The sequence below is a fragment of the Apaloderma vittatum genome, unplaced genomic scaffold (assembly GCF_000703405.1).
Source record: "Apaloderma vittatum isolate BGI_N311 unplaced genomic scaffold, ASM70340v1 scaffold30569, whole genome shotgun sequence".
NCBI classification, from domain to species: Eukaryota; Metazoa; Chordata; class Aves; order Trogoniformes; family Trogonidae; genus Apaloderma; species Apaloderma vittatum.
Genome location: NW_009735103.1, coordinates 1 through 16,194, shown reverse-complemented (window position 1 = coordinate 16,194; position 16,194 = coordinate 1). Strand labels below are relative to the sequence as shown.

General features: G+C 40.6%; 1 protein-coding gene across 1 annotated transcript; it reads left to right on the top strand.

Annotated features, from left to right (window-relative positions):
- Window positions 1-3,127: 3,127 nt before the first annotated feature.
- On the top strand, window positions 3,128-10,626 carry KLHL22 (kelch-like family member 22). Its single transcript, XM_009876490.1, has 6 exons — window positions 3,128-3,404; window positions 4,241-4,406; window positions 5,287-6,005; window positions 7,151-7,343; window positions 8,755-8,988; window positions 9,986-10,626. Exons 1-6 carry the CDS (start codon window positions 3,178-3,180, stop codon window positions 10,361-10,363), a joined length of 1,917 nt encoding a protein of 638 aa, XP_009874792.1. The 5' UTR covers window positions 3,128-3,177; the 3' UTR covers window positions 10,364-10,626.
- The last annotated feature ends 5,568 nt before the right edge of the window (window positions 10,627-16,194 follow it).

The window sequence follows — 16,194 nt, the reverse complement described above, 5'->3', positions numbered from 1 at the left end:
CTTCCTACCCACTTAACCCCAGCTGCTCCTCATAGAGCTATGACAAAGCTGAGGGCACTTCAGTAATCAGCTACGTGAATCTTTTTGGCCATCCCCCATAAGCTTTCCTTGCCTTAAAGTCTTTTGGCTCAAAGAAAAGAACTTAGCCACCTATGTCAGTCAGGCATCATGGATTAATACTATAAATGCTCACTTTTAATTTTATAAGTAGGCAACAATTCATAAAAATCATAGCAGTGAGAATTTTTCTGGAGTACTGTGTCACTACTGGCTAAAACTATGACAGTAGGCATTCATGCTTATAAACCTTGAAGCCTGGTTTAGGAGAGTAGGGAGATACACGACAGGATGTAGGTTCTCTGAGTAGCTGCAGTCTAAGTAAGAAACTTCATGTATCCCTGTACAAAAAGAGCTTAGGAATCCTGGCAAGCTTTAGACCACGTAGGCTGACTCTGCTCAGTAGTATCCTACCCTTTTTCCACACTAGCATCAGTGTTCAACATACACACCCAAAACAGGCTACCAGCAAATAACTGTGGATGGCAAAATACTCACAGGTAGCAATAGAGAGCGCTGAATTTACATATAATAGTAGCTCTGTGCTCCAAATACACAAGGCAGCTCTTGTGTTGATATACATGCATGAGTAACCACCCAAAGGACAGTCCAGCTCACCAGTGGCAGCCAAGGGGCAGAAGTTGAGAACAAGAAGTAGGAACTGCCAAAATTCAGGAAATAAAGCCTATCAAAATACTTATTGGCTCAGCTGTTGACTAGCCAAAGATCAGCTGTGGAGGATGGTTCAACTGCACTCCCAGCATCTATGTTTGACTACACCGGGCTTACCACAGGCCTGCTAGAAGGGCTGGTTTGTTCAGCTCTGCAGATACTAATACACGGCCCTCAGAATACCTGGATTTATTTCTTTTGCTTTCTTTCTTTTCTTTCTTTCTTTTTGGTAATTTAGTCTTTCATAATACCATTTGATCTTCCTTGTTCCAGTTAGCATATTTGTAAGACTAGATCCCTTCTGGGGCATTAATTTCTTAAAGCGTCACTCCTTTCTGTTTCTTTTTTAAGATCACTTGGATGCCGAGTGTATTCTGAATAGTACTCTCTACAGTTACATTAATTAAAGATACATTTAAGTAAAGCCTTGGCATGATTATAGAGGTTTCCCACTCTACCCTGCATGTATCTCTCTCTCTCTGAAAACCACTTCTCCTACAACATAATATGATACATTTACTTCTGCTTTTTGATGTAATGATTTTATGCTTACAGAGACTGCTTTTGATACAGTTCTAAGTAGCTGAAAAGATGCAACTCATTTTGGAGCATTAACCACATGAACTCTGGAGTGTTAACCACATTAAGCCATATTAACAGTTGATGTGGTTTATCTGAATCTGTTCCTCATTTGGACTGTGTCTCACCCTACTTTGATTTTGCTGCATCTGTTCCCTTCTAGTGAAATGGAAATTTTCTGATCAACATGTAGTAACACTCAATCCTTCGCTTGCCTTTCTTACTGTATAATCTCCCTTGCCTCAATCCATCACTTTTAGTATTCCCCAGGAATAAATCAAATGATACAGTAATGTTTTGTCTGCTTTGAAAGCGGGAGTCTTACTTCTGCAAAAAGCATCTACCTGTCACGAAAAATAATCCATTACTCATCTCTTTGTCTAATGATGGATTGTTTCCCCCATATAATTGACCTGCATGTGCTCCCTAGAAGGCTGTCTCATCAGAGCTCCTCTTCTGAGCTGGTTATCTTGATTTTGCTGGCAAAGAGCAGACAACCATCAATAAGCTTTTTCAGGATTGTTTGTCCATCCCATTTACCATGCAGTGCCACCTAGCTTCCTTTTGTTTTCGACAGTGTAGAGTAACTTCCCTCAGGCAGAAGAGCAAACATTTCCATATTTCTCAGTGTCATCCAGACAGGTCCTTCCCCACTGACCACACACAGAATACCCTGTAGTACTCTGAGAGATTTCCAATGCTGCATTCACTGTCTGTGGTTGGCACAATTAAACAGTGGTTCCATTTCTTCATTGTTGGTTTGGGTTTGCTGGATTTGTTCTGCTTTTGCTTCTCTGACTGCTGACAACCCCTTCTGACTATCCCTTGTGCCACGAAGCTATTTCCCAGGCGGCTGGAGGAGAGGCAATTGTAACTCTGTTTCAAGCAGCTGTATCATCAACTTACTTCCTTTTGCTGATGTGTTGGGGTTTTTTAATCTGCTCTGGCGACTGGATAGAGTCTATGAGTTCTAACTGCTAAAACTTCTGACATTCTTCAAAGACAATTGAAAGGGTAAATTACAGGATGGTAGAAGAGGACTTGTGAGATTTTGAGAGCTTAACCATAGCCATGAAACACAATCCCTTCCAGCTGCCTTCTTACAGGTGTTTCCCCATGTGCTGTAGGGGACCTTCCGACAGCATCAGTGGCAGCCCCAGACAAAAGTACAGGACAGCCCTCTCCAGTGCCCACATGGGAGGAAATACCCTCTCCCTTCAGGGAATAACGCTGAAGTGGAAACCAGTTTGTGCATTTAGTTGCCACAATAAAGAAACTCATTTTGAAGCCTTCAGTTTCATACAGTATGTTATAGAATGGCAGTTGGAAATGTGCTTAGCTAAGGAAAATGAAAAAGTAGACAGGGAGAGAGCTTTCAGATTCTGTGATAAAAAAAATCAAGAAGATGGAAGATGCAGTTTACATTGCAGCAAAGTTATCTGATGATATTAGACAATTTGGAATTTAGTAAAAATTATGTCTGTTCTTTGTTATAAATGATGCAAAAATGCAAAAGAAGCAAGGTGTTCTGGTAGTGGGCTAGGAAATGAAAAAAAGAAAAAAAATTCTCACATGCTACATACTCTGACTCTTGGACTGAAAACCCAAGAGTCAAGACTACTTGTTTGCAAAAACATGTTCTGCCACTTTGGTGGGCTGATGTACACCTGTCTATTTCCAGTATCATCATTCAGAATAACTTCTTCAGGATAGAACTGTCCATTGATTGAAGAGCTGGTTTGATTTATGTTCTGTGTCAGGCAGGGGTCAGAGGGCCATTCATAAAGCAAAAGGCACAAACCTTTGCTGATTCTGTTGTCTCACAGATTTCATTCTGCTACAGCTGGTGGCTGAGCATTTCTGCCTGGGATGGCGGAGGATCAGGAGCTGACTCAGCCACACAAAGCTCAACTTGAGCCCTCCCTTCAGCAGCGCACCAGCAACACATACCGCAGTGCCGAGCACTCTCAGGCCTTGCTCAGTGGCTTGGTATCTCTCCGAGACAGCAGCATCCTCTTCGATGTTGTTCTGGTAGTGGAAGAGAAACCTATTGAGGCTCATCGCATACTCCTAGCTGCATCCTGTGATTATTTCAGGTACACTTCAGTACGGCAGTAACAAGCACGTTTCTGAATGTTACTGAATCCTGCAACATCCAAGTCTTCTGACTTGGCACACTGCTTCTGGATGTAAAATGGGATCCATAGCTGAATGTGTTGCATAATATTAAGTATGGCTTTAGTCATCTCTCTGTTATTTTTCTACAAAAATAAACCTTTTTTCTGCACGCTGAGCTTACCTCCACTAAATTCACTGGCTGTGGTAAATGGAGGTATATAAAGAGGAGAGACTGAACAGGTGTCTTCTGCATAAATGCACTCTGAGTGACTTTAGCATTGTAAGACTTTGTCCATTGTGGTGATCATTTCATAATACACAAAAAGTCACTGGAAATGGATCACTCCTCTGTTAATGTGCCTACACTGTGACTCACTGTCCTTTGAATCAGGCACTCCTCTGGTCAATTTGACTAGCAGTTTCGTGAACTGACTTTATTTTCATAGAGAAAACAAATAAATCCCAAGGCAATCCAGAAAAACGTCTAACTGGAGGAAGAACTGCTCTAGCTTAGAAGAAAATCCTACAGTCCCAACTTCCTCTGGTTTTCCTCTTCCCAACACACCCAGAGTATCTGCTTCTGCACATGGACTATCCTCTTTCCCTGCAGAATGAAGAGTATTACTTTCTTAAGTCCTAAGGGCCCGTACTCTTTGTATCATTGACTTAGAGAAAAGGTAATCCCATAAAAGTGTTCAGCTAGTTTTTTACCTTTCTGAATATTTTTTATGTTCTTAGGACAATGTAAGATATGCAAACTGAAAATAGGTGCAATACAAATCTGCCATTGCATGTGCCATTGTTTTTTTTACAGAGGAATGTTTGCAGGAGGACTGAGAGAGATGGAACAAGAAGAAGTTCATATTCATGGCATCTCCTACAATGCAATGTGTAAAATCTTGAACTTCATCTATACTTCTGAGCTGGAACTCAGTGTGAACAGTGTACAGGAAACCTTAGCTGCAGCCTGTCAGCTTCAGGTGAGATACTGGGACATGTGAAAAAAAGAAGCAAAAAACAATGAAAGGAAGAGAAAACATGGGTATCTGGTTAGATGGAGTTTAAGGGAGTGTGTAAGAGCATGGGTCTGATAAGAAGAATTTCTTTGGGATGTCATATCCACCCAACTATCTGTGGAGGGGTAGGAACAATGAATACTTGCACATCTCATTTGTGCCAATGGTTTTGTTACTTAGAAACATTTACCATTTCATCTGGAGTACTATTTTATATAGCGCTCACTTCCACTGCTCTGCTTATGAAAGCTTCCCTGAAATAGGATCTATCTGGCCTATGGTAAAGGACAGAGCTTGCTGCTCAGAAATTGTTTTGCTGCTCAAGATCTTCCCCAGATTGAGCCCACAGGCACATAACCTCCCTTGACCCCATTGCTACAAGAAATCCTTCACTATGGTTTCTTCACTAAGTGCAGAATTCATGTGCAAGTTTTTTTCTCTAATTTCCCCTGCAGCCAACTGCTGCACCAGGCTTGGGTACTAACTATTAATTTTCCTTTCAGAAGTCTTCCTGTGGTCGAGTGATGCATATATATTTGTTACAAGTACAGTTTTTGATACAATCTACCTATAGTGCTCTGAAAGGACAGTTGCAGAGTGACTGTAAACCTGGCTTCCACCACGCTTGCCGTTTTCATGACTGCCTCACAAGCAGCGGGCAGCTGGGCGCCATGCTAACGAACCAGGCAGCCTGGCTGGCCATGACTGGTCGTTTGTTATATTCATCTACATACCCACGCTGAGTTCTTTTTCTCTGCAGAAAGGTGAATTGGGTGCAAGTGAACACGGTGATCAGACTGTGAGGCAAGTGCTATCTGAAACTAAAAATCTCTCTCTCTTGCAGATTCCAGAAGTCATTAAGTTCTGTTGTGATTTCCTTATGTCCTGGGTAGATGAAGAGAACATCCTCGACGTATACAGACTAGCTGACCATTATGACTTGAAACATTTGAGTGATCAGCTGGACTCGTACATTTTGAAGAACTTTGCAGCTTTCTCAAGGACACAAGTGTACCGACAGCTACCCTTGCAGAAGGTCTACTCCCTTCTCAGCAGCAACCGTCTGGAGGTTAACTATGAGTTTGAAGTTTACGATGGGGCACTTTTTTATCATTATTCTCCAGAGCAACTGGAGACAGATCAGGTCTCCCTGACGGAGCCACTTAAGCTACTTGAGACAGTTCGTTTTCCTCTGATGGAACCCCAGATCCTGCAAAGGCTTCATGACAAATTAAGTCCATGTCCTTTAAAAGATACAGTTGCAGATGCATTAATGTACCACAAGAATGAATGTCTTCAGCCGATGCTTCAGACTGCCCAGACACAGCTGAGATCAGAGTTCCAGTGTGTAGTGGGATTTGGAGGGATGCATTCTACTCCATCCATTGTCCTCAGTGATCAAGCCAAGTATCTGAACCCTTTGTTGGGAGAGTGGAGGCACTTTACAGCTGCACTAGCCCCCAGAATGTCCAACCAAGGGATTGCTGTTCTCAATAATTTTGTATATTTAATTGGCGGAGACAACAATGTAAGTGGTTTTCGAGCAGAGTCAAGGTGTTGGAGGTAAGATAAGGATAATCCTGCTACTATTTTTATTACCACCCTGTTGCCCATCTCTGAGTCAGTAAGCCAGTAGTGCAGCCTGTACCCTTGCTAGCTCACAGAGTAGGAACTGAGCAGGGGCCTCACTGAAAGAAAACACAAGAAATAAAAAAAAATTAGCCTCTGAGTAACAGGAGGCTTCCAGCATGCTTATGGGACAAGGCCAAACCTGGTAGGGTAGAAACAGCTGCTCATTCAAGGGTGTGGCATGTGCCACTTTCTGCCTTGTTGGAGACGGGGGAAGTATTAAAGGTGTGGGAAGCAGTAATGAACCTAGAATCCCAGACTGTGTAGATGCTCTTGAACTAGGATTTTCTAGAAGTCCTCTGTGTGTAGTTTTGGTCCCAATACAAAGGGATTTCACTACCTAAAAGGGTTTTTAAACAAGATGCTGTTACTGGTTGATTTTCAAGAATTTGTGTGCACAATCGCAGCATTCCAGGGTACTCATATTCTTCTGTGCAAGCGAAAAAAACAAGAATGAGGTGTAGACCTTCATGATGGTTACACTACAAAAACAGATTTAAACCCTTTTGTCTTTAGATAGTGGTAAATTTTTTTACTAATTTTAGCTGAGTTGCCCTCATTTCACAGCATGCATAGTTTTGCTTCACGACCAGTTTTCTCTGTAACTAAAATTTCCAGACCACATAGATGTTGTGATCTGAAAGTGAATCATAAGTTTCACTTTGAGCAGCAGGTATTTGGGGAAAATAATCAAAAGAACTCACCACATACTTATGCCCTTCTTGGACTCTTGAAAATCAAGATTCAGTGTTTGTGCTATTTCTAGACTGTGTTACCTTGTAGAACAGCTTTGTGCAGGCAGAGATTTTGATACATAGCCTGACAGCAGTGCATAAGATAATGGAAAACCTTGGCTTTTATAGCATGATTATGTCAGCTAAAATACATCTTCTAAAAATAGAATAAAGCAACTTTGCTAATAATAAAATGCTGACAAGGATAAATTTCTCTCCATTTACAGCTGAGCTCAATTTCAGCCAAAGACAGTACAGTAACCCACATCTGTGGTGCTGTCTGGTATTCCCGCAATGATTCTGTGACTGTATGAATAATTTTCTTTGATCTCATTCTTTTACAAGGTATGACCCGCGACACAACAAATGGTTCCAGATCCAGTCCCTACAGCAAGAGCACGCTGACCTCAGTGTTTGTGTTGTGGACAACTATATATACGCCGTCGCAGGCCGAGATTACCATGAAGACCTGAGGGAAGTGGAGAGGTATGACCCTAAAAGCAACACTTGGGAATACGTGACACCTCTGAAGAAGGAGGTAAGGAGTGCATTAGCTACTCACATACTACTACCGGTCCTCAATTCCTGATTTAAACTTTTTAGATGCTTTTCTCCGGTGTAGCTTTAAATTTGCTGATATTCAGATGGGAAACAGTAGTCTCTGTGTACGGGATAAATGAGTATCAAGAAAGGAGAATAATAATATATGTGAATTACATTTTGAGGTTAAATGCCTTTTTTTTTTGTTTTCTTGTTGTTTTCTCCTGCACTTTTATTATTATTAATTCTTAAAACCATTTAAAATTGAACACAACCTTTGGGAACAGGAAGTTCTCATTCCCTCTAGGCAGGTAAACTCTGAGCCACAGTACTACAAGCTTCTCACAGCCCTGACAACATGCTTTACTGCTCATTGCAAGTAGTGCCCCAGGAAGAAGACACATCAGTTTTTATAGACTACTTAGTTCTTGGGCTCAGATCTGAGATTAGGTAATAAGTCCTGGTGACTGTAGCTTATGTGATGCAGAATCACATCTCGGTCAGCTCACACAAGGCCCTTGCTCATTTGAAATATGTGAGTGAATAGCTCTCTTTTGTCATCAGTACCAGCTACCCTTCTAGAACAGCAACTGCCAAACAGGCAGTCATGGCCTCAAGAACCAGGAAGTGGGGCAGTGACATCGGAATTGGGGTTATGAGTAGAAAAGTTTGTTCTAAGTTCTAACACTGTTAAAAAAGGCAAGAATTTCCATTTTCAGGTTAAAAGTGTTGCAAATGAGGAGGAAGATGGTTTGATGAGTCTTGGTTAGGGAAGAAAACTAAAATCCTGAGTAATCTTTCAAGAAACGATGCTGTTTGCTGCTGCTCCCTTTAAAAGCTTTGGGTCAAGTGTGCAGCACAAAATAGTATTTGTGATTTCATAATGCCTCTCAACTGACAATATTGGGGCACCTTAAAAATATAAATATTACTGCCATTTTACAAAAGGGATGCAGAGACATAAGAGGATAAACAGCTTGTATGAACTCACAAATAATAAATGTGTGACACTATAGAAAGCCTTAAGGTCCAACTGAGTGCTACGAAGTAGGGTATCTTGCATTCCTGATAACACTGCTTGTATAAGAAAAATCTCCAACAAAAAGGCTTCCAGGTAGACTAGGGAGAAAAGTAATAGTATGAAAGATCTTCTAATCAAGGAACAATAAAGCATGAGAACCCACTGCAGTTCTGGAAGTTTTAGAAATTCTAGTGTATTTCATTCAGAAATTCACTCTTAGAGCATAATCACCTAGAAAAGAATTGTCTTTAAGAAAATCCTTCCAGATGTTGATACCTGCATAACTCACAAAGAATGTCATTCCCTTAATGTTTATTCCATGCTTGGAATCTGGGAGAAATACATAAATGCAGATCTCAACCTCTTGCTTTCCCCTGTGGCAATACAGGTATATGCACATGCTGGAGCAGCGCTGGATGGAAAGATGTACATTACTTGCGGGAGGAGAGGAGAAGACTATTTGAAGGAGCTTCAGTGTTATGACCCAAAGACTGACCGCTGGGACATTTTAGCAGATGGTCCAGTGAGACGTGCTTGGCACGGGATGGCTGCACTGCTAGGAAAGCTGTATGTAATTGGAGGAAGCAACAACGATTCTGGCTACAGAAGGGATGTTCACCAGGTGAAAGCATGTCATACCTGTGTCTTTCTTGGAAGTCTGTTTCTTGGAGATGCTTGCACTCTGACATAATGTCTTTCTTCTACTAAGTATGCAAATGAAACTGCCTGCCCAGCAACAGCTACTGCACTACCTCTCCCCGACTCAGCTGCAGAACTTGCAGTGATTTATTTACTGCTTTCTGTCTTGAATGTATGGTCTAACCCACAAAGCATGAAAGCTCTACCACTTGGAATTCTTAAAATTTTAAAACACCTTTGATGAATACTGCTCATCAGCATGCACATACCCAATAAGTAGTACATCAGCTAAATTCACTTCACGTTGTCTTCTCATTTTTTTCTAAGTTGAGGACTTTTGAATTACAGCATTGAATTGCAGGACAGAGTTGTTAAGAATATGTTGGATGGCCATTGCATAATGCAATAAAATGTACAGTACCTCATGATAAGTGATGGCTGGAGACAATTCTCTTGAGTCTTACTCCAGCTTCTAAAGCGGCTAGAGACATGAAAAGAAGACAGAAAAAGTAACTGTTCTTCATCTGAGTGATAAAAAGGTTCTTACAAATAAAAGCAGTTAGCCAAGTAGGTACCCAATGAAATCCAAAAGTTCCCAACATATGGTGCAGACACAGCTTAGCAGATTTGTCATATTTGTATGTTCCAGCACATTTTTTCCTAATGCAAACAGATGCATGATGTCTGAGCTTACATGAGCATGTGCCCCCATCTTTTTCACTTCTGTATACATTTTTGGAATGGCATACAGCTGTTACCCCAGCAGCAGAGTCAGAAGTTGTGGCTTAAAACTTTATGGCAACTGCACAGTTTTCTGCCCGAGTACTGCTGCTACACAGCGATATGCTCTCTCCATTATCAACACCCTGTCAAAAGACTGATGATATCGCATGGCTTCCTAAATAGTTTGCCATATGGCCAGCCTCCTTCGCTAAGATACAAGTTTGATTTTGCCTAATCTCTTTGGGTTTTTTTCACAGGTTGCCTGCTATAGGCCAAGCACTGATCAGTGGACAAATGTATGCCCGCTCCCTGCAGGACACGGAGAGCCAGGCATCGCAGTCTTGGACAACAGGATCTACGTCTTGGGAGGCAGATCTCACAACAGAGGAATCCGCATGGACTATGTCCACATTTACGATGCAGAGCGAGACTGTTGGGAGGAAGGACCCCAGCTGGAGGATGATATTTCTGGGATGGCTGCCTGTGTCCTCACTTTGCCCAGGGCCATTTTAATGGAAACTGAGAAATGGTGCTCGGAATGGCATGCAGACCGCGTGAAGTATCACCTTGACTTTCCATCAGAAGTTATGAGCGTATCAGACTGGGAGGAATTTGACAATTCAAGTGAAGATTAGAAAACCTGAATACTAATTTTTAGCCTGTGGATGAGGAAAGGCTTGGAAAAAATACTTAGAGATTTTATATGTCTTTCTTATATACATAAATCAGTATTTAAAGGTTTGAAAAATACGTGTTCTGCACAAAATGCCATTCACAGTCAGTATCTGCCCATCTGCAAGTGGTCTGCACAAAATGCCACTTACAGTCAGTACCTGCCCACCTGCCAGAAAGCAGCGTTTTATAGTAACCACAGAACTGCCATTTTCCCACCAGTTAAAGTATAGAGGTTCTTTTCCTTTGAAGGAGAATTTTCTCGACCTTCAGCATGGACAGAAAAAAAAGGCACAGAAGGCTCAGCTTGACTAGCTTCTTTCCTTCCAGCTTGTAGCTTGAAATAGCTTTTTTGAATTTTTTTTTCCTTTTCTTTAGGGTAATAAAACTTCCTAGCCAGCTTAACACAGGAAGGTAACACCTAGTGTCTCCCTCCTGTGCCAGGTGTCAGACAGCTTGATTGGTTTTTAAGCAAGATTGAACATACAGAAACAGGAAAAGTAGCAAGAAAAGTCTGAACCTTCATCTCATCTGGGCATGCAGCCATCTTTGTAACTGGGTTAGAGTCTGTGAACTGACACCCACTCCTGAACTTCTATACTGCAAGTTCTGTCAGCACAGTGGAAAGAAGATTTCTAGAAAAAAAACTCTCTGTACAGAGTATGGCAATCTCATCGTTCAACTGTCAGACACATTTGTTCACAAGCATAAATTAATAAATCCTTGTCAGAACTTTTTTCTTTTTAACTGCTGTCTCAGTTTTATTAACCATGATGTGGAGTCTGAAAGTCAGTGACCTTAATTAGATCTATAGTACTACGTTACTATGAGTGAAGTTACACCGGCTTGGGAGATGGGCAATTTTTTTCATTGTTTTACTATATACTGTAGAAGAGGATAAAGAGAGCAGAGATTGATTTGCCACAGCATAAGAAAAAAAAAGCAACAAGGAGCTAACTAGAGGTATTGAAGATTACACTGGTCTAAGAATCTGCAGTAGCTGAAGTAATGCAGAACATAATATAGTATTACTGCAGCTCAGAAAGATAAGGCCTAGTAAATCCTTCCTTTGTGAGGCCTTAAAATAATTGGCTTCTGACTACCGTCTTGCTTAATGCTACTGTAGGAGCTGATTTAAAGTCTGAACCAGTGTGATACCTGAATAATATGGGATCCTTCCTCTTGGAGGGGTGGGAGAACTACTAAAAGCTTTTAAATCTTAGAGCAGTAACGAGGTTGCAGGAGAAGGGCAAAACCAAAGTGACAATCTGAAGGGTATGATACTCGTCAAGTATCATCACATCATGACAAACACTGCACATTGATGTGCTACTTCAGAAAAACAGAAGTTCCTGGATACTACCCTTACTTAGGGATTATTTGTTTATGGAAACAAAGACAATTTAAAAATAGACCTAGATGACTCTACATTAGCAGACTTGGTTTCTGAAAAAGATTCAAGAGTATTCGCACACTTCTTTTAATAAGCTCAACAGCTTTTTCTTGGTAAGAGGGGCATTTGTTGGATCTTTTCCTCCAGCACTGTCAGTTTTCACCTCAATTTCTGAACCTTTCCCAATTGGCCAATAAAACAAAAGAGCTCGTAATGCAGGAAACCACGTTTATGAGATTTTTCAGAAAATCTTTTTTTTTTCATACTGAACTCCAAACTGCAGTGGAGTCTGGACATACAGACTTTATTATGCTGTAGTATTGGAGACTGACGAGTAATCCTATTTTGCCTGCAGAGTTTTAATGCCTGTGTAGGAATTAAATGTAGCCCTCAGGTGCAAGGACAGATCCTCTGACACGGACATCACTAGAATCACTCCTTCCAGACTACAAGTGTTTCAGAAATGATTCAAGATTTCTAGTGGTCCTGGTCATATTCTAGATGCAGCTGTTCTAACTTAACCCAGACATCTAACTCAAGCCTAATGCTTGCAGTGTGTTTTCTATTTTAACTAGCACTTCTTGACAGACCAGTGGTATCTTATGTTATACTTAGCCTCTTTCATCATAAAAAAAAAAAAACATTCTTTGTTTGGCTTCTTTTCTTTTTCCTTTATGTACCACTAGAGGGTATTCCTTACTATTATGAATAACCAAGCTGATAGCCTAATTCTTAGATTACACAAGAGAATATAAAACACGAGTAATTATTAAGCTAAAGAAACATCTTGAGAAAACTCATGGTTGATTTTTTTTTTCCCAGCTTCTACCCTATCACTCCCTCTATGTTTGAATACTGATTTTTAGCTAGTCAGGTGATCTCTTTTTCCATTTATCAGTATATGCAATTTTATGATTGCATTATCTATTAAAGCTTGCAGCTGGATGCTGTTCAAAGCAAATCAATATAAAGCTTATAATGCAATTACAAGGAAATTACTTTTCCTTAAAGCAAATCATCCACCTTAGAAGTGCTGCATTCTTTTTTCTTTTTTAGTTACTGGCATAATACCCCTAAGTTACATGAATTAAACATAAGGGCAGGTATTATGTGTTGTGATTTGATAAAAACAAAACTTCTATTGCTTTGACGCAAAAAATTTCATCTGAACATAATGTGACTGCTGAAAGCTACAGCATCACTATCTTACTTGTGCGTCTTTTGTTTAGGTAAAAAAACAGTTTACCTTAGCTCAAGCCCATCCCAATCATTTAGCAGCATGTACCTTTTCAGACTAACACGGAGGCTAAGCAGTAATAAAATTGCACTTTTTTGGGGCAATTTTAACTCAGCAGATATAAAGCACTTTGTTCTTCTTGCTTACTACGGTTACCTATGTAAAGGAATTGCATGAGAGATTACGAATTGATAAGCAGAGCTGTAATTATTATTGATTGGTTTTCTGATGAAGAATGATGTTTCAAGAACTTAGACCTTCACCAGCCCACTTAAACTTTGTGCCACCTGAAGAACACCACATATTCATCGGGATTTTAGGCTGATTCTTTTTTTTTTTTCTTTAAAAATTCTCTGTTTTCCTAAATATGTCAGTCTTGCAGTAAAAAGCATTAATTTTTTACAGCAAGTTCTCAGAGACAGTACAGCACTAGACATTCTGGACAGATGGACAATGAACTAAGAAAGCTTTAAGTTATTTCTGGTCTGTGAGAGAATAGCTAAACAACTCTTGCAGAACTAAGTGATCAAAATACCAACACTTAAATGGCTGATACATTAGGAAGTCCAAGAGAATAATAACTAGATTTCTTGATGATCTATTCTCCTATTTCCTGTCAGCACAGAGGTAAAGCTGCATAGGCATATTTGCTAGACTTTTAATTAGTAGCCTTGTATCCTCAAGTATTTCAGGCTTCCACATTTGGAGAAGTGATTGTGATTGCTTCAGTTTTTGTTTCGTAACAGCTTTCACTGGTGTATTTCTTCTCCAGCTGTCTACCTCCAAATCCAACATATCCTTTCCCATTTCCTCATGGTTTAAATTAGGGTCATTAATTTTGCATTGGAAGCATACCCAGTACTTGGTTTAAAACAAATAAGGATTCTCATGCTATACCCTTGACAGAAATGTACTTCTCCTTACTCAGAGACCATCCACATGTGCAATCTGTTTGGCATTCGGCCCAACTGATGGGGTCAGAAGCTTCTGGAGAAAGGAAGAAGGAGCAGCTGGGCACGGGGAAAGAGGGTCTGGACCTTCTCAAGGGACTATTCAGCCAATGGCGTTTTCATTTCATCAGCAGCTGAAGCACTTCAAGAGCTCCCCACCTCCTCAGTTGTCCTACAACTACTTGGCCATGCTCTGAGAGTGGAAGCTGCCAACAGGTAAGATAAAAAGTCGAAATGTATTTATATGTAATAAAAGGGTAAAGTGGTACCACACAATCATACATTCTTCCTAAACCAAATGCAGCTGTAGGGATGCAATAGGCCTGAAATGACTGCAGTCTAGCAAGATGAAGCCCAGTCTTCTCAGGTAACATTAATGATCTTGAACAAGTCGTCTTTTTCTCATCTCTAAGTAGAACGTGGGATCTTTCACCTAGAAGATCTGGCCTAGCTCAACCACAATTATTGAAACTGAGGGGGAATTACTTGAAGGATGCACATAGCCTGTATGAATACAAGTTCAGAACAGGAATTGTGGCAGTTCTTCCAAACTGAAAACCTCTCTGGAGGGGAAGGTGTGTGTGCTGGTTCTCCAGCATCAGTCCAGCCCCATGCAGTACTTGCACAAAAACCGGTTTATAATTAAATATTGTTTATTCCTGACATGTTTCAACTCCTTTGAAATTTCAGTATTATCTGTACAAAACAGAGGCAAAATTACTATGTATTTGAACTACTACATTTGATTGTTATTATAACAAAATTGTAATTCAGTTAAATGCAGCAATAGAAATGTTTTTATTTCCTTTTTATATACTATGTGTTACCAATTCTGCTGCAAACTTGTGGCTTTTGTGATTATTTCTTAAACATTATTTAGCATGTTATTGCAAGTCCCAAGTACTATCTTTTAATCTATGTTTTGTCTATAGCCAAACAGAAAACAATCCAAAGGTGTTCAAATGACAGAAGAAAACATAATAACCTCTGTAATCTCCTGTAGCCTATCTACATGTGTTTAAAGCTGATTCTCACTGGCAGGTACAAGCACTTAAACCACTAGGAATAGATCAAAGGTATAGCTACTAAGTAAGCTTCCCTAGCAATGGATGAAATATTTTTTGATAGATGTGAAATTTCAGACGGTATTATTCATCTCTGGGGTCTACTCTTTTGCTTGTATTGCTGTACGTGACTAGACAGCTGTTGTTTTTCACAGAGGAGATGGCTGTGTTTCAGCAGCTGGTAAAGTGATACCTGTATTCAGGCCCCACTTTAAGATCTTTTCATGTTAGCAATGTCATGAGACTTTCCTGGATGATTTTGTCTAAAACGTAAGAATGACACTAGATGAGTCTTCCATTTTAGATGATTTGAACTCTGCTAAATGTCTGCAGAGACACAGCCCATATGTTCCAATCCAAACACTTCAGCTGGCACTAGTTGCCAATGTAGGAAGACGACCAAAAGACCAAAAAAAAAAAGACCAAAAAAAAAAAGACCATGTTACGACTGAGCTTTTAGAAAAGGCAGAACATGAAAAAAAGACAGCAAAGCTGGAATAAGATTGCACAATCATCTACTCAGGCAGTTAAAGGCAGTAACCTTAAATCTATTTCTCCATTTTAAATGTTTTTTTGCTTTCAAGTGCCCCTTCGTTTCACATTGCCAGCCTCGAAGCAAAACAAAAAAAAAAAGAAATTAAAAGCACATACTAAAATCACGAGGCTGAGGTAAAATCACACTATTTGAAAAGGTTTCTATCACATCTGGGCAATCAGTGTCGTTATTTTGTTGGGCCCTCGCCCGCTGCAAGCGCACAGGCCAACAGCCACTGCCAGCCCGCCTAAAGGTGCGTCAGGCCACACCAAGGCCCCTGCTGCGCACCTGCCCTCACCACTGCTCCTCGGAGGTCAGCGCCCACCAAGAACCCTCTAAAATTCACACAGCTCATGCTGCACCACGAGCAGAGTGCTTGCCCAGCCCAGGCGGCCTGCTGAGTCCTTTCCGGGGTTTCCTTCCTCTTCAGCAGCTGCAACATCATCTTCCCTCCCACGCGCGCCCCGGGACAGACAGGGCTTTGACCCACTTATCTGGGAGTAAGGCCATAAAGAGACAGGGAACTGTCTCTCGGAGAGCATCGCAAGTTATCTTGAGCTCAGAGATTATCGCAGTGGTCCATTTTGTGCCTTAGAAAATAAAAATCAACTAATA